The sequence below is a fragment of the Caloenas nicobarica genome, chromosome 17, assembly GCF_036013445.1.
Source record: "Caloenas nicobarica isolate bCalNic1 chromosome 17, bCalNic1.hap1, whole genome shotgun sequence".
In the NCBI taxonomy this organism is placed as follows: domain Eukaryota; kingdom Metazoa; phylum Chordata; class Aves; order Columbiformes; family Columbidae; genus Caloenas; species Caloenas nicobarica.
Window position 1 is genome coordinate 6,089,351 of NC_088261.1, and position 26,673 is coordinate 6,116,023.

General features: G+C 44.0%; 2 protein-coding genes across 3 annotated transcripts in view; one reads left to right on the forward strand and one right to left on the reverse strand.

Moving 5' to 3' along the window:
• The first annotated feature begins 7,685 nt into the window (after window positions 1–7,685).
• LIG3 (DNA ligase 3) lies at window positions 7,686–24,434 on the forward strand. The gene is made up of 20 exons (XM_065646821.1): window positions 7,686–7,810; window positions 8,120–8,694; window positions 9,178–9,315; window positions 10,272–10,469; window positions 10,913–11,064; window positions 11,945–12,111; window positions 12,783–12,860; window positions 12,967–13,135; window positions 13,769–13,924; window positions 14,349–14,480; window positions 15,270–15,349; window positions 15,792–15,879; window positions 16,816–16,893; window positions 17,159–17,282; window positions 17,670–17,812; window positions 18,651–18,725; window positions 19,308–19,454; window positions 20,460–20,634; window positions 21,507–21,598; window positions 22,384–24,434. The coding sequence occupies exons 2-20, from the start codon at window positions 8,139–8,141 to the stop codon at window positions 22,615–22,617; spliced, it is 2,982 nt and encodes a 993-aa protein (XP_065502893.1). The 5' UTR covers window positions 7,686–7,810; window positions 8,120–8,138; the 3' UTR covers window positions 22,618–24,434.
• RFFL (ring finger and FYVE like domain containing E3 ubiquitin protein ligase) overlaps window positions 23,808–26,673 on the reverse strand; it is a 31,308-nt gene continuing 28,442 nt past the window's right edge. For both annotated transcript variants that reach the window (XM_065646824.1, XM_065646825.1), the window contains one exon: window positions 23,808–26,405. In XM_065646824.1, the coding sequence (XP_065502896.1) occupies window positions 26,224–26,405 (182 nt within the window). In that variant the 3' untranslated portion in view covers window positions 23,808–26,223. The remainder of the gene's footprint in view (window positions 26,406–26,673) is intronic.

Here is a 26,673-nt window from a genome sequence, read left to right on the forward strand (position 1 = left end):
AGACAGAGGGACAGGCCAAGCACACTCATGGGTTCAGCAAAGCCCCTCAACCTGGGACAGTTTAGTCCCCATGCAGGCTGGGACCTGATTTTCTGGGCAGTAGCCCTGCAGAGAAAGACCTGGTGGTTCTGGCAGCAACAACGTGAATGTGTAGTTATCTGGCTGGAGATACACGGAAACCATAATGGCAGCTCCTCAGTTTATTTTAAGTCATTTGCAAAACCCATCAGAAAGAAAAAGGAATTACATTTCATTTAAAGTGAAGGGATGAGATATCCCGGGCAGCAATAAACCGGCATCCTCCAACGAGCCCTGAGGATACACAGAAACAAACAGCCCCAGAAGCAACATTTGCAGATAGGTCAGAGGTTTTGCATTTGCGTTTGCTTTGGGTTTATCCCATTTCCCATGCCCTACGGTGTTGTGAGACAGAGGTATTGTGACAACCCATCTGCTCTCCAGAATGGGGGGCAAGGCACTTTGCAAACATTACAACTCACGCTGTTCAGGCAGGACCCCAAAACCCCTGGTTCCAGCACTGGAATTGAGGTGCAGGATCTTCCAAGCAGAAGCAGCAGCAAATAGCCCATCTCTGGAGAGCTATTCTCCGCATAAACAGCTGCATAAACAGCTCTGCAGTGGCAGACACAATTTGGCTCCAGAGACTTTTATGCCTCCAGTTTCTAATGAGGATCAGTTTAATATTTTTTTTAACATCCTGTCTCTCTAATAAAAGTCAGCTCCAATGTGGAATTGCTTCTAAGAATTGCAATCCCCTGATCATAAATGCTTTCAAGAGATGTGGCATGGTGATCAACACGAAGGCTGGATTAAGGTTTAGACTGTAGCTTTTGGGAGTCATACAAGTCACTAATTACACATACAGCCCTTAGCACAGCAATGTGTAATGCCGCATGCTACTTTGGGAGAGATTCAAAGAGAAATAATGCCGTTTAGCACTAAAGAAAGTTCCCTGTAACATTAAACAGCAGAATTTCCCTCCAAGCAGAGGGCTGTGTGTGCCTCCTTAGCAGGTGGCACCCTGAGGCTCTGTTAAAGCCCAGAGATAACATCTCCTACGCTTGTCAGCAGCAGACGCCAACCGATAGGGTTTCCAGAAGTCATCTTGGCCCTGAATTGCCGTTTGCCTTCTGAAACATGGTATTGGCCGTGGAAAGCCTAAAGAGAGCTAATACTGCTTGGGCAGGACAAAATGGAGCAACTGTCATTACTTCTACTTGGGTATAAGAGTGAGATTAGATCTGTGACCAGGCGTACCTCAGTGGGCAGCAGGGCGCAATCTATACGCAATTTGGTTAGGAGTTTATTTCATTTAACTGTCTTTTCTTTTAATGTATGACACCCATACAGACCAGCTGTCGAGTACTGATTTGACAGATGCGGCTTTAAAGAGCACAGGAAAGTGTGCAGCAGCCGTGGGACTACTTTGTATTAAAGCAGAGAACACAGGCTACCTGAGACACTCAAGAAAGTTAAAACTGCCTCAGCCCTGTCCTGTATTGGTACACAACTGCCGCTTAGTATAACAAGGAAACGGAGATGAGAAATTGGGAATTTGAAACCTGCAAGGTTCCTGGCTGTTAGGATAATCAGCAGTGCTTTGCACGCCTACGCTTTTAAGGCAACCAACAATGAAAGGTAGGCACCGATTAAATTGCACCATTTTCTTTCTGGTCACAAGTGTTATTTTGCAGAAGAACTAGTCAGATGTGTTTCAATAAAAAGCTGTTTGCATTCAAAAATACCCTTTTTATCAGAAGCCTTAAAGACTTTCCAAAAGAAAAAAAGAAGACAAAGTCTAAACTTTTATAGCCTTTCTTGAAAACATTAATGTTTTTCTGAAATTAACTTTAGATGTCACAAAGAATGGTATCGAAATTATCTCTAGGTTTTAGCAACGGTGATTCCCTAACAAGGTCAATTAAAAAAAAAAATCAGCCATGGTTCCAATCCATTGTTAAGGATTCAAAGGTAAAATTTTCAACTAAAATTCTGAAAAAATCTTCTCCAAGCATGCAGAAATGACAAATGAATCTGGGAAATGCTTTGAAACAAACCAAAAATAAATTGTCAAGCTTTTATTTTAGCTTTCCTTTGTTTTCCAAAAATAGGTGTCATCTTTCAATCAGCATCAACATATAGTACGAGATTTGTGTTCACTATACTTGCATGGGTAATGATGCTGGTATAATTTGCAGCAGATGTACATTTGGGGAGAAATTCTTTTCCTCAGAATCTGTTTGTGTGGGAGGATGAAGTATGGTTATAATGAAGGTGCTGTGGGAGCAGAATGACTTTGCATCTCAAGCTCAGGTGCACTTGGGTGTAACTTAAACATAGTTTGCAATCTCTCTAAATGGAGCATTTATAGCCAATTACACTTGTCATTCACCTTGCAAATCCATCTATTTAATTTAACAGCATATGCAGTAAGCCGAAAAAATAAAGGATATTATATTAGCTGACAGCAGAATAGAGGTGTCGATTTCAGCATCTGTATATATTGCACATTTGGCAGATTTCTGAACCGAAATACAATGAATTCAAATACTGGCCTCCACTGCCCTTATTCTCTCTGCATCAGAAGCCTCCTGTCAAATGTAATTTCCTCCAGGAAGACATGAGTCTAGCTGAGACTTTCCAAAACCTGTCCAAGTGATTTGGACACTCACTTCTCATTAGTATTAACAGCAAATGGGCAAGAGCGTCTCTGTGTGCACAAGCGCAGGCACGTCGCAAGAAGAGCCAGAGGCCACGAATGCATTACAAAGAGCAAGTTTTATTTTAGTTACCTCTCTACTGGGGGATCTCCGAAGTCACACCTAAGCTCCCAGGCAGAGGTGACACAAGTGGGGACGCAGGCGTTGGTAAGTTCAGCCCTGCTGGAAGATCACTGGGCCTGCTGAGCTTGCCTGTATTTCAAGGCTTCAGGCAGGTGCAGCCTCCTGCCCTTTCTCACAACAAAGCAAGAATCTCAGACATAGTGATAAGGTGCCTAGAGTTTCTCACAGGCCTATGTTATCTAACACAAAGGTTCTACTCATCAAGCACACAAGGTCAGTAAAACAATTAGTGTGATGTATGTGCTTTTTCTACAGACGGGTGCACGTCACTTGAGTGTATTTACATTTAACTAATCTCACCAATCTTGCGCTACATTCCCATAGAATCTCCTAAACACCTTTGGAAATCTCTGACACATTTTTGTGGCTGTTAAATGACTCTTTGGGTATCCTGCACTAGAAATGACAAATTTCACATCTGTTTCCCTGTACTCAGATATTCATAATGTCCATGTACCAAATGTCAAGATTTTCCCTCAAAAAGACAGCTGAGATGCAGTAAGGAGGAGGGGAGAGACAGACTTTTGCTGTTTTTAGATTAAAGGACAAAGTTCACATTCCAAAACTGGCTCCTCCGTGGAGGGCTGTATATACCAATTTCAGGATAATACCACATTTATTGTCATCTTTTTGTCACCACCCTAGGCAGGCATGTCACTGCGATGGGCAGAGGGATGCAGAGGAGTTACATGGCTGCATGTGTCACACGCACTGCAGCACAAGCACAGCCCTGGAGAGCACTAACATGGAGGGAAAGGAAAGGTGAACCACTGTCTGTGCACCTGGTAACATCTCCTACAGAAGGGAACAGCTATTCTTTTGAGATCCAAATTTATAGCGTTACACCTTAGCTCATATTTAGTCCCACTTACGGTTGCAGGAAACAACCTTCCTGTCCATAAGAAGAAAATGTGAACTGAATAAAAGCAAACTCATATGTAAACTGACAAGAGATTATATTCGCCCCTTTCCCCACCAAATTGAGGGCCAGGAGGATTGTAAGAGATTTAATTCCTGTTAGATGCAGTCTGAACTTCTCACACCCTTAGAAGCCAGAAAGCCTTGTAAGCCACTTCTCAAACCAAAAGCCCTGCGTATCCTTTCAGACTAAAACTGCCACCTACCACTCCGTGTTTGACTTCACCATTAAGCTGGAAGTAGCTTTTCCTTTCGCAGCCCTAACAAAGTCTTACCAACAAATACATATGCAAATAAATTAGTAATACTGAGCTTTATATCTCCCTTACATGGCTTCTTGAGCTGTCATCTAACTGACATCACTTCCCTTTTTTTTCAAATGTATTTCATGTATATATGTCTCTTTTCTATAATCTTCTCCATTTCTCTTATCTTTTGTATTTTAATAAACTACATGTCCAGATTCAGTATCCTCTTTAGCAGCCAGAGAGGGAGATGTATTTGTTCATTGCAGTTATTAAAATTCTAAACATCTCCCTCCTTTTATTTGATTTTAGTGAGATGCTGGACATTTTCTCAATACCATGAAGATTGGATTCATTGGAATGTAACTCTGAAAGAAGTCTTGCATCGAAACTTTAATTTCAGTTCAAAAAATCCATCAATTTAAGGTATCCCCAGAAGATCTGGATAAGGTGAACCTTTTTTTATGAAATATTTTGAACACTACTTCAAGATGAAACTAAAATTGTTTTTTTGCTTCTAACACTGAGAAATTTAAAAAAAACCCCACACACAAACAAAACCTGAGACCCTTGTTTCACTTTCATGTCTATTTTAACTCTCAACAGGACTCCTAATGGCCACTTCGCTTAACCAAGGACAGACTTAAACCTTTAAATCTGACTTTTAGGGCATTATCTTTGCTGTATTAGTGGAATAAACCACTTAAAACAGAGTTCTACTTTCCTAGGGCCCTCTCCACTAGTCTGTCATTGATGACTTTCACACAGAAAGAGCATTATGTTAAGAGGCTCATCTCAGCAATTCCAGTATTAGCTACCAAGAGAGACACCAGCAGTGATTCCTCGCTGATCCTTTGAGAAACAGCCGTGATTTGTCCCCTAGATTTCTCTCAGCTTTCTGTGAACTCAATAACCTGTAGTTTTGTGGAAAGACTCTCATCGGATATGTTACTCCAGTCACAGCTGTTTAAAGGTACACCTTGGCCAAAGTGGGAGTTGAAGGAGTTTATTCAAATAAGACTGTAAAACCCAAAGTAATTTTAATTCCTCCCCTTGCAAGCACACTTTCCCACTCAAAATAAAAACAGTAGATGCACATTGTAACCTCAGGGGAAGAAAGGGCTTATGTGGAAAACTTAAGAGCAGTGGCCAAAATCAGGGGTCTTCAGTCCCTGCCAGTTGAAACTTCCCTATCGCTTCCTTATGTCATCTCAGACCAAAAAGCTCAGAAGACACATAGTTTCAACTTTCTACGGTTCCCCTGATGCCACAGTGGAACAACAGCAAAGTTAATGCTCCAGGCTGAACTGATCTCAGCTACATCGCTCCAAAGAGAGCTGGAATTAGGAGTGCCCCAGCTTTGCTGCTGTTATTCCCAGACCTTTCATAAGCGACCAAACATCAGCTGTGTCTGTTTCCAACTGAAGAAATTAATCTGAAGCTCAGACTTTTCCCCAGCAGCGTTCCGCCACCTGCCTGTGCATTCTGCATTTCATCACGGGTGAGATCATCAATCTCCGCTCTCAGCACCACTCTCCAGAGGGGAACCCTCCTACTTCACTTACCTGTCCATGCTGCCACCTAAACCCCCTCCAGAGTGAAAAGAGCCAGAAGGCAATTCATCTCAGCCTAACTCAAGCCTCTGAAATGCCCTCTGCAGGTTCCTCTACTGATTATAGACGCAGCCTGGTTCAGATCATGTTGCTGACTTACAGACAGTGAAAATTAGGGAAGCGAATCCTACCGCTGAGACGTTGCTCAGCTGCCTTATTTAAATCCAATAACAATGCACTGCAGCGAGTGTCAAGCCTTTGGGTCCACCTTTCCATCTCTTTTACCAGTTGCAAACACACAATGAATGAGAGATGTCACCAAAGGGGATGCTGTGAATGCTGCTCTGTGCTCTGTGCTCCCAGCGAGCTCTCTCTCAACAGTGTGTACCCACCACATCTCCTGGGTTTTATTGTTCTCTCTATATATATCATTGTTAACACAAACTGCTACATCAGTTACTGCTGGTTCTGTAAATAATTTCTCAATGGTACACCTTTTTCAAAGCAATTTGAACTATTAAAAGTTTAACCGCTTTAAATTTGCACACATACCTTTAATCCAGGTCTGTCAAATGCATGGTCTTGGAGCTGAATGCATACAGCCTTTTTGTTCAATGTTTTAAAACTAGATCATAGTGCTGGTCTGGACGACTTCCAGGTAAAGTCTATAGGAGTCAAAAAGTCCTTCACAAAGTCCCTGAATCCTTCTGCAATTCCTCTTCCACGACTCGAAGCCCCTGCTGCATTTGGTTGTGGGAGCTTGTTTCTGTCATTTTGGAGGTTCCACTACTTCTGGGCCAGGAGGGACAGGAAGGTGTGCTTCTATCCCGAGATCACGGACTGAGCACGTTGTCAGAGAGTAAAGTATTGCAGTATAAAGTATTGCAAAGTAATCCAGACTGACTGCTGATCAGAAATGCTTATCTCACTGACCTCATCCCAGTTTCATGACCAACTGTACTTGTTAATGCTCATCCACAGCTCCAAATAGTGGGGTTTGTGTAGCTGGAGTTTGGTATGCTGAGAAAAAGAGAAAGACTGCCTGTAGCTCACCTTACAACTAGCCGGAGGCCAGCAAAATAGACAGACGTGTGTTTGGTGAGGCAAATTCTGTGCTTTATGCTTCATACTCTGTCTTTGAGGTACAGCAAAGCAGATCAGGGGCAGCCCAGGCAAGACAACCTACACAGCATCCTTTTCCTGGATGAAGGCAGGAATCCCGTTGGTGTATACGGCATCCACTCCAACTTTCTCAGCAGCCACCTGGCACAGCACAATGGCCCGTCCATCAGAGCAGCAGGGCCAGCTGCCACCAGCAGAGAGCCGCCAGTTGGACTGCAGGCACGTCCCATCCATACAGGGCTGAAGGGCTGTTCTCAGGGGGCTGCACTGACACCGCAGCACCCCAGGGCCTGTACAAACACAGCTCCATGTTGGGAGGGCAAGCGCAAGGCAGCACCTCAGGCCCACACAAACAGCGTGAGGCTCTTGGAGAGACAACTTCAGGTCAGGTGGCAGAGCAGCGCTTCGGGCCCGTGCGGCTTTAGCGTAGCACTCTGTGAAGGCCTGTACCGAAGCAGTCCCTCACACCTGCACACACGCAGTGCAGCGCTCTCAAAGGGCCCATTTCATAAGGCTGGGGATAGAACAATAGCTCAAACCTGCAGGAACACCACACAGCACTCTTGGAGAGCTGACTTTGAAGGCCAGGTGACACAGTAAGTGCCTCAGACCTGCACCAACACAGCGCAGCACTCTGGGAAGACCAAAGCGCTGAAGCCGGGGATAGGGCGCTCCCTCAGACCTGCCCCGCACTTAACGCAGTGCTCTGGGAAGGCCGATTTTGGCGGCCGGGAACAGGACATCACCTCAGAACCGCCCGGGCGGCGGCGACGACACCGCGACATCGCCTCGCTCGCGCCCGCGGCGGGAAGACGCTCCCACGCGGCCGGCGCGTGGCGGCGAGCGGCACGAGCCCCGGCCCGCCCTCGTGGGCGGGGCCAACCGCCTGCACCGGCGCTCCGCGCACGCGCACGGCCCGGGCGCGAGCGGCGGGCGGAAGAGGCGGGGCGGGGAGCGACGCGCATGCGCTCTGCCCCCCCGGAAGCCCGCGGTTGAAGGCGCGTTGGTGGCGGCGGCTCCGGCCTAGGGCTGGGACTGCAGGGGACTGGAGGGTCCCGGGTCCGCCGGCCGGGGGTGAGGGCGGGATGGCGGCGCCGTGAGGATCTCGGTGAGGCCTTTGTCTCGGTGGCGGCGATGGGCAGGGCGGGGGTGTGTGTTGGCGGGAGGCTGCGGTTGGGCCAGGGCGGGAAAGCGGCCTCGTGGGGGGCCGGGGCTCGCGTGTGAGGGGAGAAGGGGCTGCGGGTGAGGAGGGGCTGTGGTGCGGCCGTGCGGAGGGTCGGGGCAGGGCGGACGGGCTCGGGGGTGCTGGGCCCCGGTGGCTGTGGGCCCCGGTGGCTGTGGGCCCCGGTGGCTGTGGACACGCCTGGGGGAGCGCGGAGGCCTGGGGGGGGTGCTCAGTGTCTCCTGTCGCTTGCAGCGCACACAGAGCGGACTGGATGCCCAGGGGCTGCAGGACTCTCGCACAGGCTGCCCGGACACTCCGCGGGGGCACAGGACTTTTCTCCACACACGTACAGGTCTCCCTGCCAAGAACCCACCTTTGCCAAGAACTCCCCAGGGCCAGCCCCAGTCCCTGGCACCAGCTGCTGTTACGGGCTGTATCTCTCCAGTCTGCAGGCAGAAACCAGAGCGGTGGTGCTGGGGTTTGCCATTTCTCCAGGCTTTTGAACATTTGGCTTCGCCGAGCTTGTACAGCCGCAGAGGACATGGCAGAGCAGAGGTACTGTGTGGACTATGCCAAGCGCGGCACGGCAGGCTGCAAGAAGTGCAAAGAGAAGATCGTGAAGGGAATGGTGCGCATTGGAAAGATCGTTCCCAATCCTTTCACCGAGTCTGGCGGGGACATGAAAGAGTGGTACCATGTGAAGTGCATATTTGAGAAGCTAGAGAAGGCCCGGGCCACCACCAAGAAAATTGAAGACATCACAGACTTGGAAGGATGGGAAGAGTTACAAGATGGGGAGAAGGAGTTAATCAACAAGCACATCTCAGGTAATACATGAAGCAGCACCTGTGTCACTTTTCTGCTTTACTCATTTTCGATTTACGCCACCAACTGCCACACAGCCGAAATCCTCACTGATGTGTTGGTATGAGCTAGTGACGCACTGGGCAGCGCTGCTCAGATCTGTGTCTCAGTGCCATAGGAAAGGGAAGAGGTGGTCACTTCTACAATAGCACTTCTTAATTCATTTTTCACAACTGATTATGGAGAAGGTCTAGGTGGTTTAATTCACATGCAGATAAATCCCAGTAGGAAGCATCAGATATTTTCAGTTTTTAGCTTTTTATCCATGATCTTTAGTAAATTATGTAGTCTTTTAATTTTTGCTATCTGAAAAATGTTCCTTCATTTTTCTTCTCTTCAATCCTCAGTTCTTTTGAGACTCGTTTGTTGCAGTATATCTTACATAATATGTTAAGGGATATATGAGATTATTTCTCACTGCTGGTTTGAACCTTGCTGTTTTACAGAAGCTAATTCCAAGACTGGAAGTACACCAAAGAAAAAAATAATAGTCCAAGCTAAGCTCACCGCCACGGGACAATTAACTACAAAAGATCCATTAGCTCTCATCACTCCATCACCGAAGAAGTTCTCTGGCTTTACAGGTAGGACTTAAGAAACTGATTCTGGTAAATCCTTCTCTTCTAATATCAGCATCAGAGGAGTTTTAACTTCACTCAGATCAGTAGATGTTATCTCTAGAAGATGGTTTAATTTTAATTACTTTTTCAATATGTGGTTTGTTAAAAATTGTTAGTGTTTTCTTAGGCTTGAAAGAATTGATGTTTGAGTTTCTAGTATGCCCAAGGGAATAAATTTTTGCAGTAACCCACATTGTCAGGCTGACTCCTCTACTGCCTTAGTCCGTTGGCCAGTTTCAATCAAATTGTGAAGGTAAAGATTGAAGATATCCCATGTGGAGCTCAAAATCTGTAAAAAATTGGTTGTGAGGGATTCCCAGTTGTGTTGTTTGTGGAAGGGGAGGATGGTTATTCCTCAGCAGCTTGTCTGGAGGAGCAGCTGCCAGCAGGACAGTCGGCGCCTGAGCACAGTGTGACCTGAAACAGCCGTGCGTTTCTGAACACCCAGAGCACGAGTTGCCACATACACACAGCCAAAGAGATGAGAATGTGTAGGGATGTATTGTAAGAGAAAAGAGGGGATGGTGACATTTTACCCCCATTTCAGAAATAATCTTAGGAAAACATCTTGCTGTGAAGGGCAGAGGCTTATAAAGTAAAAATAAAAGAGAAACATCAACCAGCAGGAATTCCTTTTCACCAAGATTTAATCATATATGTCTTGTAGAATTAAGGTCCAGAAAATTCTGGTGTACTGGGAAGAGCAAACCTAATTAAAAAATAGTTTCAATTTTTTAAAAATGGTAATTAAAATTTAAAGTTACAATTTTTGGCACAGCACACATGATTATTGAGTTCTGAAGCTTTGCCAGCATACTGGGATTGTTCTTTTCAGCTTGCCAAGCAGAGGTAGCTTCAACTTCAAAATTTGCACCGTATTGTACTTGTTAAAAAAGCAACTTCTTATGTCTTTGATGCAGCCAAGCCAAAAAATTCAGAAGATGTCTCTGCAAACTCTTCCCACAAGTCTAGCCTCTCCGCAAAACAATGCGATCCAAAGCACAAGGACTGCTTGCTGCGAGAGTTCAGGAAGCTCTGTGCCATGGTCGCTGAAAAGCCCAGCTACAACGTGAAGACGCAGATCATCCAGGATTTCCTGAAAAAGGGATCTGGAGGAGGTATGATTCCTGCTTGGTGTTCTCAGCATATGAAAGCCTTCACAAAAATCAACCTCGAAGTATTATTTCAAAAGCGAGAGTGAAATAAAATCCAACAGCTGTGTAGTCCAAGCTGTGTGCTGTGATGATTCCTGAACTACAGAGAGAATGTTTGCAAAGTGAACTATATATCTAAATGATAAATTCAGATAAGAATGTCTCAGTTTAGGATCATGGGGAATGTTTGTAGGTGCTGCCATACTTAGTGCTGAGATCAGATTTGGGAGACAGTTGTGGATATTTCCCCTAAGAAATCTCATTTCATGTGAAGCAGGACAGCATGGTGGGAAGAGGAAGCTGTGGATTTTTTTTTCCCAGGATCATGCTAATGGGCACGACCAACCAGAGCCTGTGCATGAAAATAAACTCTGACAGTTTCTAATGGCCTGTGGTTTTTTTTCCAGATGGTTTTCATGGTGATGTCTACCTGACCATTAAGCTGCTGTTACCAGGAGTCATTAAAATTGTTTACAACTTGAATGATAAGCAGATTGTAAAACTGTTTAGTAGGATTTTCAACTGCAGCCAAGAAGAAATGGTCCGAGACCTGGAACAAGTGAGTACAGACAACAGTTCTATTAATTTCTGCTGTTCAGTCCCTTGGTATGGAAAGTCTGTAATTTTTTTTAACTACTATTTAAAAGATTGTTAGCTTGACTGTTAGAATGGGAATCGGTGATTTTTATTTCTTTTTTTCTTTAGCAGTTTTCATAGCACTTTCTGCCATCTGGAATCTTTAGAAAATAATGTTTGAACAGAAACAAGACATGAACTCACCTGCAAAACTTTAGAAAGCAAGACTAAAATATCTAGGCAAGTTGGGCTGCATCAGCTTTGTCTAAACTGCTCTGTCTAGTGTATTCCCGTGTAAATGATTTCTATTACTTTTTTTGTAACATCATGTGTCAAAAACTGTTACTGTGAGCTGAAGTTGGTTCATACAATTAAGCAATCGCAAGTGCTCAGATGTGCGTGTTTAATTCCTTTGTGCAGGAGTTGGTAACTGGCTGTGCACACTTCTGATTCATTGCAAGATGGAGAAAATGAGTGAATTAGATAGTGAAGCGAATTATTTCACCTCTTTTTATTGCCTTGGTATACACTGCCTTCTACTGACATCACTGACTGTTTCAGATCCTTGGGTTTACAAGTGGATTCATCCTGAGGAAATGAGTCTGTGATGCTGCAGCAGTGAAAAATAGAGCAATGAGAGGATACTGGTACTTTTACATACCTTTTTTGTAAATGAAATAGTTGAGAAGCTTTATTTGGTGTCATGGCAGCTTTTTTCTAATATTTGATTCAAATTCCTTCATGCAATCCCAGGTCATTCCTGTGCTTTATCCCACTTTTTAGAAGCACATTGAATCTCCAGTGACGTCTCCATTCTCTAACCACAGCTCTGATCCACACCCTTATTTTGTTTTTGGAGACAGGGAGATGTTTCCGAGACCATACGCCTCTTCTTTGAACAGAGCAAGACTTGTCCTCCAGCAGCCAAAAGTCTCCTGACCGTCCAAGAGGTAGACGAATTCCTGTTCCGGCTGTCAAAGCTTACTAAGGAAGATGACCAGCAAAGTGTGCTGCAGCAGATCACTCGCAGGTAAGGAAAGTAGTCAGTCTCTGAAGGTTTACCCTAAAAGCAGGAGCGGTTATCTACAAATCACAAGCTGGAATAGGTGAAAAGCAAATCATAAGCCACAGAGGCTGAACTTAACATCTGCAAGCCACAATTAGTGGTTTGGTTAAGACGCCTTGATGGCTGACGAGCAGTGGAGAATAACGTGTGGCTCCTGTTCATGCCAGAGAATTTCATCCTTGTCTGTCAAGACGCTGTTCAATCAGTACTCAACAAGTGGCTTGCAGAACTACCTCAGTGGTACTTAGCTGTTAATTAAGTTGCTGTTCTTAGGTATGTTGGAAAAAGCCTTCAGGGCAATTAGATGTGTTGAAGATTCTTGGTATGTCTCTGTGTTGATCAGAGGCTGAGGATGTTACTACCACTTACTCTTTATGCATTAAGGGAATTTTGGAAGGTACATCAACACTGAGGCAGAATTAATTTTGCTGCTGAAACATAAAGATGCTAAAAAGCCTTTTGAATATTCTCTTGTGCCTCTGAGATCTCACCAGCAACATGTGTCCTCATTTGCATTTAAACCCTGCAGAAGGGGAGGACCTTTTTTTTACAGAGGCCTGGATCAGTTTCTTTTTTCAGCTGGAAAGTAGTTCAGTTAAGTGTCTGCCATCTCTTTATCTTCTCTCACATTTCAGATGTACGGGTAATGACCTGAAATGCATCATCAGGCTAATCAAGCATGATTTGAAAATGAATGCCGGAGCAAAGCACGTGTAAGTCTTACCTTTCACTGTGAGATAAAACCAGAAGTGGGCATTAGCTTCATAAGCCAGGAGCAGGAGAGCTGAGATTGATCATGTTTCCCTCCATTTCCTAAAGGTTGGATGCTTTGGATCCCAATGCTTACGAGGCGTTCAAAGCATCACGCAACCTCCAGGATGTGGTGGAGCGCGTGCTGAAGAACCAGCAGGAGGCTGAGAAGATGCCGGGGCTGAAGCGGACCCTGAGCGTGCAGGCGTCTCTGATGACCCCGGTTCAGCCCATGCTGGTACGTTGGCTCCCCCGCAATGGTAGCTGTCAGTCTGGCAGGAGATGGACATCTCATGTGTACTGTCAGAGATTCTCACCTTTAACAATCAGTAGACAGATAAGTGAGTCCGTAGTATGAGCTAGCAGATTGTGCAGTGCTGATTTTTATGTATGATGGCATTTTATAAAGTGTTTTCTACCAAGAGGCCAGTACTCAATGTGCTCAGTACTTGCAGCTTCAGTGAAACTGCAGCATCTTTACTGGCTTGCTGTCGTTCCAGAAGTTGATCCTTTGTCTGGAAATAGCTTAAGCTTTTTGTTAGAGATTCAAATAAGTTTGGTTTCTTGTTTGAACAAATCAGAGTTAATATTCACTTCTGAGCTAAGCACATTCCTACAAAAGGCACGGTAATTCAACTTCAAGTATTTGGAGGATATAAGCACTGAAAAGCTGTGATTATCTGGGCATATGCAGATGATTCTAAGTAAATGAGTAGTTAAGAAAAGGAAAACTTGGACTGGATATCAGAGACCCTAAGCAAAAATATCTGCAAAGGAATTGGTAGTTCAGTCATGAACTTAGGTAAGAGTAGCTTTCTTTTTAAATACATCGTCTGAGTTTGTTTGGAACTTCTCTCTCCACCTTTCTAAGGCTGAAGCCTGCAAGTCGATTGATTATGCCATGAAGAAGTGCCCAAATGGCATGTATGCAGAGATTAAATATGATGGCGAGCGGGTGCAGGTCCATAAAAACAGAGATCATTTCAGCTACTTCAGCAGAAGCCTCAAACCTGTCCTCCCTCACAAAGTAAGCACCTCGAGACTGTCTCTTACGTTCTGCCAGCTCCTCTATAAACATGACTGGATTTAACATTTTCTATAGGCAGGGGATATACCTTCTGTTTTAATTTATGTAGATAATTGGAATCTGGAAAAGCAACGTTTAATAGAATTGTCAGTTTTGGTGGACCTTAAGAGCTTGAAACTCAGGCTGTCTGCCTTAGAGTCCTCTTTATGCACTGCATTTGGGAGGCTTGATGCCAGTTGGGTGACTTGGTTATATTTGTTCAAGATTCCTTTTTCTATTTGTAAACTGTGCTGTCCATAACACAGTAGAAAATAAAACTAGTGCAGATATGCCTACAGGTGCCTCAGACATGAAAGTGTCTGCATTGCAGTGAGTCCATCTCTTCAGCCAGTAGACATGTATTTTTCTTTAATTTTTTCCCAAGGTAGCCCACTTTAAGGACTTCATCCCCCAGGCTTTCCCTGGTGGGCAAAGCATGATCCTGGACTCAGAAGTTCTTCTGATCGATAACAAAACTGGCAAGCCACTTCCTTTTGGGACTCTTGGTGTGCACAAGGTAAAAAAACAAAACAGAACAACCAACTTTGTTGTTGTTGGAGGCATTATTCTACTGACTTAAACTCACCAGCATGCAATCTGTTATCACAGGATAATTTAGGAGATCTGGTCCTGACTAGAGCATTTGGGGAAAAAATAAGATCCCTGAGAAGGCCGATATTAATGAAAAGGTGCTGCTCTTATATGATAGATTTGATATTAATTGAATCACTAGCAGGACAGTAATAACACTTCGTCTCAAGATAAATATTAAAAAAACCCATTGAATATCTTGTAATTCTGTCATTGCGTTTCATTGCCTTGGGCAGTTTATGGCAGATTGGAAGACCAGAATGAGGCAGAGAGTATTTAGTCCACATGAATATTATGTAGTGCTTATGTCTCGATTAAATGGTGGTGAGGAAGAGGCCGGTAAACTGAAAATTAAACTGTAAGTGCTTTAAGTTAAAGCAGCCATTAATCTGAAGTCTCTGGAATACTTGTTGGTTTTTTGTTGCAGCAGTAGTGATGGATGTTACATTGCCCAAAGTCATTAATATTTGTGGCGTTCTTTCACTGTCAGTGGGAAATTAGCATGTTTTATCTCCTCAGGTTGTGCTTTGACACATTCAGTCTAAATCTTAGTTCTCAGAATATTTCTGTCTTTTAGAAGAGGCCTAAGCTTACTATAATTAAAAGATTATGGAGATAAAAATACATCCTTTTGTTTCTGTTATTTTTCTAAAACTCCATGTTGCTGCTCGCTACGAGGGCAGATTTCTTTTAATTGATATTAATTGTCTTTCAGAAAGCTGCTTTCCAAGATGCCAATGTTTGTTTGTTTGTGTTCGACTGCATCTATTTCAATGACATCAGCCTGATGGACAGGTATGTGTCTGGCACAGCATGAGAGGAGCCTGTCAGGTTCCCCTGGGTGAAGGTGCTGGAATACACAACCGCTGCGGAGGGAGCAGTTCATGTTGGATATTAAGACTGGCATTTACCCCTGTAAAATCAAGACAGCATGGGAGGATCCATGCTGTGCTAAAGAGCGTCACTGTGGAGCTCTATCTTGCTCTATAGTTCCAAAATACCAGGATTAACTGCATTTTAGCTAAACTGAGTGTGGTTTGGTACCCACCTAAATGGACCCTAAACACAAAACTTCTATTTTATACCTTCCTGGAGGAAAGTAAGAATTCATCGGCCTTTCTGGAACTCTGTAGAATAAATAATTTAATTATTCAAATAGCTTTTCTCAATGTTCACGTGACTGGTATTTCATGTTGAAATTGCTTCCTTGTCCTTAATTATCCATACCCCGGTTTAGGCCTCTGTGTGAACGCCGTAAATTTCTCCACGATAACATGGTTGAAATCCCGAACCGGATCCTCTTCTCGGAGATGAAGCACGTCACGGTGAGTTCCACATTACAATAGCACGAATGGAGATCTCAGAGATTGCACTCCGGATGTTTCGCTGCTGCTTTACCACGTGGCCTTTTTTATGATTAAGGCTGCAAGTCCAGCAATTCCCTGCCTGTCAAAATGGTTCTGTGTGCAAGATTTCTTGAGCTAGCGTTGTTCAAGAGGGCTGTGCCTGTACTCCTGGCCTGGCTTGGCTACAACTACTTCAGTGTAGTCTTAACTTGCATGTTGCTCTTTTTTTGGCTTCCTAATGATTTGTAGACATTAACTTTGACATTGTTAGCAGGAGCTGAAGCCTGTTGTAACTTAGTTTGTACTGTGTGCTGCTGAGCCATGTAGAGAAGACTGAAGCGTGATTGAAGGGAGCTGGACTGCTTCCAGTTTCCAAACTGGCAGCTTCAAGTGCCACACAGCCCAGATACATCCTGAGTGCTAAAACTGCATTTAGACAGCAGCTCAGTTTTTCTTTTGTTATGCAGAAGCCATGTATCCTGTTATTTTTCCCCACTGCTACTGGTTTCTGTAGCACCTTGGTTTTAGTGGAGAATGCTTGGACACGTGGGGCAGAGAAGGCATTTTGGGAAGAAGTTGGCAGTTGGACAGAGAAGTAAGCAGGCACTGCTGGCTGAGAAAATCTGATCTTGCACATGTGGGACATACTCGGGACACAATCAGTGCAGCTACCTCATCTCTGAGGAGTATTTTTGAACTAACTAACCCTTCCATTGGGACATATTCCCAGCTTAGTCACTGGATATACAGCAAAGAGAACACATGGGAGTCTCTACGGAAAACTATTTTATGAAATTACCCATTCGTCTCTCTGCTGCTGCTTTTATTTTTAGTGCGCCTCTGCTCTAAATAGAAAGCCTGAAGACCGCAGCACTTTGACAGTCTTGAGCTAAACATGATTCCTTTCCTTTTCAGAAAGCTTCAGATCTGGCAGACATGATCACACGAGTCATCCGTGAGGGACTGGAAGGACTGGTGTTGAAAGATATAAAGGCAGGTTCACATTTACTCTTCACTGGTGTATGCTGGGAACTGAGGAATAACAAGAGAGGTCTGTGGCTGAAGCACACAAGGCTGAGCGCCCTTGAAACATCCCTGGGTTCTTGTCAATGCCAACACCCAATGCAAGTTGCTCCTTATCTCTGAGCACTGCTGTGCTCTTGTAGCGCTAGGTTGGATAAAAACAAGGCCTATTTGGGGAGATAGCTGTCCACCAGGTGAGCTCCTCTGTGACTTGTTCTTGCCTTGTTTTGTGCAGGGTAATTATGAACCAGGAAAACGGCATTGGCTGAAAGTGAAAAAGGACTACCTAAATGAGGGCGCAATGGCGGACACAGCAGACCTGGTGGTGCTGGGAGCTTTCTACGGACAAGGCAGTAAAGGTAAGTCTCTGGAGATGGTTTAAGTCAGAGATCTGTCAGTTCAGAAAACTCTCAAGCTTTTCCCCATTCCATGCCTCCTGTAGCAGTTGGTCTCCTACCAGAATGAGACTGGCTGGAGCAGTCAGGGACTGTCTGCTGCAGCCTGTGCTGTGAGTTTGCTGTGGGTTAGTTCACACAGCAAAACCTTCGGTCTTGGGCCAGGCTCTTGTGCAGCGTAGAGGCTCCATTCGGCTTCGTATGTGGGAGCTGATGCTGTAAAGCCATTACAAACCCAAGGCCCTTTGACTCCTGCAGATGGAAAAGGGTTTTGGTTCATCACTTTACGTTTTGAAAAGCTATGGCTTGTTCTGTAGAAGATGCGAACCACGCTGCTGTCCCCTCCTGCAGGTGGGATGATGTCCATCTTCCTCATGGGCTGCTACGATCCCAAGAGTGAGAAGTGGTGCACTGTGACCAAGTGTTCTGGTGGCCACGATGATGCCACCTTGGCACGTCTGCAGACAGAGCTGGACATGGTGAAGATCAGCAAGGTGAGATGGGCTCTGGTGTGGAGGCGATCAGAGGAATGCTCAGCAAAGGGCTTGGTAAAAGCCACCTTCCCGCTGAGCTGCAGTTGAGGTGCTGCCTAAATGCAGAATTGAAGTGCTCTGCTGGGAATGAATAAAGGCTCAGTTAGAGTTAAATCAGATCAACTGCTCTGACACAAATGAGATGTACGTGCAGCTGGCTCCTGAAGATTTGTGCTCAGACACTGAGTGGGAAGCCAAGCACCATCTGTTTCCTGCTAAGAAAGGTTTATTGGGAAGAGGAGAGCAAGTACCTTTTATTTTTTTGGGGGCATATTATGATTGGTGAAGACCATCACTAGATGGGGCTGTGGGTGAGAAATGCTCAAGTCAGACGATTGTCTTGTGGCCAAATAACCTGACATGTTGGAATTAAGATGTTTTGTGAGTGACTTATTTAGGTGAGGAATCTTATTTTTCAAGACTTGTCATATAAACAGAGAGCTGAATTTTAATATTTACTTGACCTCCCAAAGGCCATTTGCATCAAGATTATATGGTCTTTAAAAAAAGGTAGTTTTATGTGAATCACAATTGGAGCAACAATGTTATTGTTTTACGTACAGAATGACTGTAATTGAGAGCTGTGTTACAGGTAATTTTTCTGATTCTCTAGATAAGAGAAGGTGCTGCAGATCAGTGCACCTTGCACTGCAGGCTAAAGCACATGTCATCTGTATAAAGGCAATGTCATGCCTATGTGATCATTACTACTACTATTTTTCAGAAACCTCTTTTGTAGGAATAAGTTCATCTGTCATCATAAGTGCTATCATTGTGATTTTCTGCTTTTAATTAATAGGATCCTAGTAAAATTCCAAGGTGGCTAAAAATTAACAAAATCTACTACCCAGACTTCATTGTCCCAGATCCAAAGGTAAGTGCTGTCATAGTCATTTAACTATCTTTTCCAGCCCTGATATAGCAATCTACGAGATTTCATTTAAGTGTACAAATTGTCTCTCTTACAAGACTAGTCTTTGTACGTGGAACAGGAAATTAAGTGCAAGTTTTTATCTCTGAACCTTGCAGATGCATTTGAGGCTAAGAGCTTCATGAAGAAATAATACCTGCAGCACTTCTGGGAAATATTCTTGTCCATTAAATCCCTTCCAGAAATGAACTTACTTTAAACTTGAGGCATGAAACATCTGACTTAGAACAGTTGAAGCACAACTGCAACCCAAAAGTTGCTATTGTTTTATGAAATTTATCGGTTTGCTTTGTGCTTTGTATATCTGATAGGAAAGGTGTTATTTAGAAATTAATGTATATTAAAGATCTCTGGCTCACTGAAATAAGAATATAAGTTTTTCTAATTAATATGACTGAGAAGTTTGGTTTGTGTATATGGAACTCTGTGCTGGGAGGGGGTTGTTGTAGAAGAAGAGAAACACAGAAAAATTAGTTCATGAGAGAACACAGGAATGTGATGTGGCTTCCTCAATGCTGTGTTTAGAAAGCGCCAGTGTGGGAGATCACAGGGGCTGAATTCTCTAAAGCTGAAGCCCACACTGCAGACGGGATCTCCATTCGCTTCCCTCGCTGCACCCGCATTCGAGATGACAAAGACTGGAAGACGGCCACCAACCTCCAGCAGCTGAAGGTGAATTAACACAGTATCTCTGCAGCATGTTCAAGAATAAGTTCTGACAACAGTCAATATTTAAAAAGCCAAATTCTGATAGCAGGGTATGTAGTGAAGATACCTGCTGGCTGGTAGCTGGGATGGCATGTTCCATTTTTCATTTATTCTAGGCTCAGGCTGCTCGCTGGATCATTTTGATGTGAATATTATTCTTTCGTGGGGCTTCTCAAGTCTCTGGAGCTGTTGTGCCCTTTCAGGAAAGTCTGTGCTGGCAGCTAGCAGTGTCAGCTCTTGTAACAGCCTTCGTGGTGGGGAATTGTCCTTCCTGAAAGGGGTGACCTTTATTCTTTTAAGTGTTTATGGTCATTTGGTCTCCCATTAACTGCTGAGATGGGGGCAGGCACCAGGGAAGTGAGGGGAGCCTGGCCTGGTGCCGCCCCTGCCCTGCACAGCTGCTGCATCTCCTTAACGGATAGAAACTGGTTGGCTTGCTGCTGCCCCCAGCACTAAGTCAGCTGTCGATGAGCTCTGTTCTCAGTCTAGTTCTTGTCGTTTGGACTGTGTTCACACTGCCTGCCAGGGCACTGGCAGCAGATTTAAGTGCTTGTTATGCCATGGAAGCAAGAAGAAATTCAGCCCAGGAATCTTCCTGGCTCCCTGTGCAGGTAGGGGAGAGAAAGGTAAAATACCTGCTTCAGACAGACTATTCCCTGAGTGAGCAGTGGACACTGCTCATTTTTCAGGCTGGGGAGTCAGGCTCTGAATAGTTTGTCTGTCTTGCTCTGTAGCAGATGATGTGAATGTGGCTTTGGTAACTCCTTGTTAATGTCAAACAGTTGGGTGGAACAGAGGGAACTTGAACAAAGTTCACGGGAAAATGGCTACAAAGAGATGCAGAAAGAAGGAAAAGCACAAGTGATCACTTTAGTGGGAGGGAACAAACAAGACTATGCATTAGGGCTCGTGTCTGATGTCCGAGGTGTCACTGTGCCTAACGGCAGTGCTGTGTTTCTGGTGGGACAGGAGCTGTACCAACTCTCCAAAGAGAAGGCTGATTTCCATGTTGCTGCTGGGGAGGAAGATGAGTCCACAGCTGGCAGCGGCGGAGAGAATGAGGGAAATTCCAGGTCTTCCACACCTCACAGTACTGTTAAAACTCCCCCGAGCAAGTCACCTGCAAAAGCCCAGAAGCCAGAAGGTAAGATGGTGCTTTCCAGGGAGAGGAGCCTCATGGTGTCTGGGACAGGATGGTTTTGGGTCTTTGTCTTCTTGTCAGATGCTCAAAGATCCCATGGCAGCTTTCTTGGGCCTGTCAGCATTAGTGGGCAAAGCCGTTTAGAGCCTTGTTTTGGCTTGTGTTATTCAGAGCATGGATTGAACAGCCACAGCTCTGAGGTGCGCTGGGATTGGGAAAAGATAGAAACAGCACTGATGATGCTCTTTATCTTGGTGCTTCAGCAACTCATTTAGACGATAAGGCTTTCTGAGATTATATGCTGCGTAGAACAGATATCTTGAACTTTGAAGTGATTTCTCTGAGCCAGCAGTCCCTTTTAATTGTGTTAGATGAAGGTCCTTAGCAGACTCTGTAAGACTGAACAGCAAACCTGCTGCTCCCGTCCCTGCAGATCACATGCCCTTTGGTTAGACATTTTTGGCCATGAACCAGTATTTCATTTTATTTGGATGAAATTCATGCATGTAACAGGGCACCTGGATGGGAGGGGATTTCCAGGTAGTAATTTGCAAAGCTGTCAAATGAGTTTGCTTCACCATCACTTTGTCACTGGGGAATAACTTGTAGGAAATTTCTGAGCAGTCTCAAAAAGGTGGTGGGGTGACAGCAAGGAGGGACGTTGAACAGCAGCATCCTGGAGATGAGGGCAGGAAGATGCCCCAGGCCATTTGCAGTAGAAAAATCTGTCTTACTAATTACTTTCTAATTCATGGACTTCCCAGAAAGAGGGAGGAAAAGCCTTTTCCCTTTTACTCTCTTCACTCTTCTCCCCCCACTTTAATACACAACCAATATCTACAGAGAGCACAAATGAGACAAGTTTTTGTTTTTAGAGAGCAAAGCACTCATCGGATCCCCTCAAAAATCAGAGGAGAAGCGCGGTGAGAAAAGAAAAGCATCTGAGATGGAAGAGGATGGAAAAAAGGTACGGACAGCTAGGCAGCAACCACTTTGGGGTGGGAGGAAGCTGAGGGAGTTTCAATTGTCTGGAAAAGTCTGGAAAGTCTTCCTATAGTAGCACTCTAAAATGAAATGTAAAGGCAGAAATGGCAGCAAGCAGCCCCGTTGTGAAGGAAGCGGCAGCTCTTTCCTGTCAGCAGAACTGGCATGACCGGGTTCGTCATGCTCAAGGCCAATACTCTGTTCACACACCAACAGTGTCATGCTCCACAAAGCACTGTGATCGCTGAGCAGTTGCTCCTCCTGCCTGCTGCATATGGAAGAGTTGGGAGCTGTCAAGGGAGGGAACTGTCCTTTCTAGGCCATTGTGCAGCAAATTGTAGGAGTGGATTAAGAATCACTGAGCTATCATTTCCTGATAAGCATGGAGTAAGTATTTTGATGTAAACAGCAAGTCCTCTCCCAGGGCGGGTGTGTTCTCCTACTTTAAGTAAGAAGCATCAGCTTGTAAAGACAAAGACATTAAGATCATGTTTACTGGACCACATCAGGATCATCACTAATAATTTCTCTTTGCTAGGGAAGCGCTGCTCAGCTGTAACATCTGCCTTTCAGGGGAACTCTATGGGTGTTGCTCTTGTGTAAGATTTAATGGCAAGAGAGAGCAATTTACAGTTATTAGGCACAGGATTAGTGTGATAACCTTGGGAACTGTGAATGGACTCATGCCTCAAAGAATTGACTGTAATTTCCAGACCAGTGCAATGTTTTTCTCAACCTCTGCTTCTCATCCTCTTTCACAATATGCAGACACTGCTGGACATATTCACCGGCGTGAAGCTGTACCTGTCGCCCTCCGTGAAGGACTTTGACAAAATCCGGCGGTACTTTATAGCATATGATGGGGATCTTGTGCCAGAGTTTGACACGGCCTCAGCAACGCATGTGATAGGGGACATTGATGACAATCCTGGTGCTAAGCGTGTGTCTCCCGACTGGATCTGGAAATGCATCCGGAAACGGAGACTGGTAGCGCCGTGCTAGCAATGGGGGCGGCTGACCTGGCCTCACAACACCCGAGGACTAGGTAGATGGAAGAAATGCTGAGATTCCTCTGTGGATAGAAATAAAATGCCCAAGTCCATCCGAAGTAGCTATAAAGATCCATAGGAACCATATGGAATTAATTAAAACAAATCCCTGAAGAAGTGTTGGTGCTGAATCCAATTTTTCTGCCCATGATGTAGACCATTGCACTATCTAGGTGCTGGTTTAGTGTCCTTGGGTTTTTAAAGTTTGGGTATTTTTATAGATAAATAAAACTGAAGCAGTTTCTTCTTTGCTGTCAGGACTTATTTTCCAAAGGTTATTCTCTGCCTGGACAAGAAAAGAGACCACGAAATCCGAATATGTGAAACTATTGGCTGTGGTGCCAGGGTAATTTTGTTTTGTGGTGACAATTTACATGAAGGACACATGTCCTTCTCCTGGTTTGACTTTTCTTTCCTCTTTTCTTTCTTCTAACATTCAGCACAGGCCTGGATCCAGTAGCAGTTTACACCTCTGCTGTGGGTTTCATATTAAAGCAGGACACCAAATAAGCTTCCATTAGAGCAGCATTGTCTAAGCCTTTTCTTGGAGTGTTTGTTTCCTAAAATATGTTACTTGTGTGTTCTGCCACTCATGTTTCAACAAGTAAAAGCTGAGAAAGGAACTCCACCATCTGGATCTTTCAGGATAGTTGAGTGAAGCTGTTCAAAACTATTGGCAAGTACTTGAATATTAATGAAATATGGAAGGTAGATTTTAGAAATTTGTGTTCATTTTAACTTAGTTATTTTGCAAATGCCAACGTGCATTTGCTGAATAACTGCATAAGTAGTCAAGTGCATGAGTACATTGTGAAAGGAAAAGTGAGTTGACCAGTTTCCTTGTTCCCCTTGTCTCCAGGGTACAGAGTGTGCTGTCCCCTTTGTAATCTTCACAAAGTTAAGATGGTACTGCTAAAAACTTAGTGTTTTCAGTTAACTTTTTTCCTTCAACCCACTAATGGTATTTAAGCACCTGTATCCCAAGCCTTTTGTGGTTGAAGTTCAGCAGCAGCTGTAGGATCTGTTTTATCCTGGCCTGTTGGTAACAGAGTCAGAAAACAAGGTTAACTAAATCACATTTCAACTTTATTATAAAATTATAAACCAAATTTCTGTACCAAAACTAGTAAGTTTAACCATCATAGTACCAAGAGGATTTAATAGAGAATAACATGCCCTTTCAAGTAGAATATTAACTTTTAAAATATTTAAACTATGTACAGTATACATAAAGCATATAAATATTTCCATTTACTTTATTAGTTCAGATCATTATATTCCTTTAGATCATTAATCAGTTTCTTCTGGATCTTGATTTTTTCCTTTAAAAACAATCACATCCATAAGGAAAGAATCCCTCTTTGCAAGGGAAACACTAGTCAGGGGAAAAAAGAGAGTCCTCCCTTCAGAAAGCACATTTTGGAGTCATATGGTGGGTATATCTTCTCATTCTGAAAATTTCAGGCATTGCTTTGCAATTTGATTTATCTGCTGTAGAAAATAAGCCTCCCCTCTACAAGTAAAAGTAGATCTGTCCACAGGGGAATCATCTTCCTGCTAAATTCCCCAGCCCTGAGTTTATTGAAAACTATGTGAATTTTCACAGTGAATTTACTAAATGAGGCTGTTCAGTACTTTGCATGTGTATTCTTGTACCCCTTAAAGAGGTCCCTGTGAACCTCTTGAAGAGTAAATACAGTTACTGCTTACCTCCAGGTTTGGTTTTTTTAAACATGATGCATTGAGTTGTACCAGTGCTGTTCTCATGCTGGAAGCTGTTAAACTTTAAGCCAAAGATTAGAGAACAACCTGAACAGGGAGAGAAGGAAAACTCAGAATTTTTTGTTCAATAAACCTCAGCAGCTGTTGCTTTTTTGTGGGGTTCAGAGACCACCTCAATAGTGCAGAGGTTCTGCTATCTACTGAGTGACACACTTCTTCATCTTAAGTGCTTTATTGATTTGCAGAGACCTCCACTCTGTGCCAGTTGAGAAGCAAGTTGCTACTCATGCAATATTCCATGTTAAAGATTACATGTTTCATTTGCTGTTAGCATAGATTACTGTTCACTGCAAAAGCAGATGGCTTTGGTGCTCATTTCTGTAACTGCATTTCCACTACTCCAGAAGTGGATGCTTGTTTTTTATGCTGTTCCTCTGCTGGCAGCTGATCATCCCCCCCAGAAAAGGGAAAGCTGGACAAGAAAAATCCTGCAGCAGAAGGGTACTCAACTTCATAATGACTTGAAATACGTATACAGTCCCCCAGTGGCTGAAAAGTTAAGGCATCAAGCTTCTGAAACACAGGTGTGTTACCAGCCCAATGGGCTGAACACTTGCAGGTCACAAAGGGAAAAATACACCAGTTATGATTTTCTCTAGCAAGGTTTCCAACTGAACATGCTGTTTGTGAGGGCAGCTGTAAGGGCTCACAGTTGTCACATATCAGACCACAGAGTCTCCTATTCCCCCTCACAAGCAGAAAGAGTACAAAATAAATTGCTTTTGATAACTGGTCTGAATATAACAGGACTGTACAACTGAGCAAAGGGGAAGCTGATTAGTAAACAGAAGCACCTGCAATGATGATCACTCATCCTGGCAATTCAAGGGAGATCAAGTTTTTCTTTCATGCCTCCCCTCTAAAAAAAGTCAGCTATACTTAAATATGATTGTGTAGCAATGAAATCTTTACTACTTGAGGTGTTTTCCTCACTAAAGACTCAAGCCTTAGATTCATAGCTTAATCAAGTGAAGCATCTCAGTTTTCAAACAATTGCTGGCAGGTCCTGTAAGGAAGCCTGTGAAGTCAAAGGAATCAACAACAGTCAAACTAGAAATCTCCATCTCACTGACATGTAAACAGAAAAATCACCACCACTCGCGGTAAGGCTGCATGTTTCACAGAGTCTCGCTCCCCCTAAATTTTTCAATAACACAAAGTTATCTTCAAATGAAATTATACATTTTTCCATAATTGCACTAAGCTAGAATTATGCTTCTTCTGAATATGGAAATCAGAGGCTGACTGCCTGTCCTGCAAGCATAAGAATTTAAATTAATTAAAAAAAAAAAAACCAAAACACACAACAAGCACAGTAAAATTTTACTCCTTGAAAATAAAGTTGGTGCTGGGTATACAGCCTAAGCAGCAAAACAAATGTAACTCTGAGACCCCAGTCCACCACTGTTTTATTATTCAAGGGAAAATCTGAAGCCTCTGCATCTGATCTGTGTGGTGGAAAGCCAAGCATCCATCTATCCCCAGCACTAGTGGATCAAGTTATTCTAGAACGTAGGTTGATAACGATTTCTGTGTCTGCTGCTGGCGATAAGCTCCAAGGAGTCCAGGCACTGTGGTGTAAAGCACTATAGTGGGAAGAGCACAGCCAGGCGCAGCTTAAGTATGAGTAGTTTTCCCCAGGCTTCATCCATCCCTCAGTTCCAGCTTCCAATGGGGTCCATATGCCAATTTCTGACCTAACAATTCATAGCGATTTTGACTGTTTCTCTAACAGCAGATGAGGCTTTAAGGCATCACCAGTCTTCCTTACGCACGCTTAGGACTTAAAGACATGGACAGCCCGTATGACGTACTGCCTGCAGATGGGACACTCGCTCATCCGCTTCCCGCACTTGGTACAAGTGACCATGTGGCCACATTCTAGCAGGACACAGTCAATGGGTGCGTCCATGCAGATTTTGCAGAGGTTCTCGTCCGTGCCAGGGAGCCCAGCACCACCTGAGTAAACAAGAGACCACGGTTAGAATTGAGACAAAGAAAGGCATGTTGGTTTTGTGCAGCCTGTGAGTTTGCTTTATCAAAGGGCTTCCCTAATGTAGCTTTGAAAAAAAAAATCCCCTTGTGTCTACAGTGATGTGGATATATCTGCTGCATCAACTGGCAAGGAGCAGAAAGTTTTAACTTTTACACAGTAATTTCTGTGTGATGAAAAAAGAAATACCACCAAGATTCTTAGCAATGAGATGAATGAAGCAACATGGGTTTC

Coding starts and splice junctions, on each gene's coding strand:
- LIG3 (XM_065646821.1), top strand. CDS start 8,139: ATGCCCAGGGGCTGCAGGACTCTCGCACAGGCTGCCCGGACACTCCGC. Junction 10,470..10,912: donor GAAAAAGGGATCTGGAGGAG/GTATGATTCCTG, acceptor TTTTTTTTCCAG/ATGGTTTTCATGGTGATGTC. Junction 15,880..16,815: donor CGGAGATGAAGCACGTCACG/GTGAGTTCCACA, acceptor TTTCCTTTTCAG/AAAGCTTCAGATCTGGCAGA.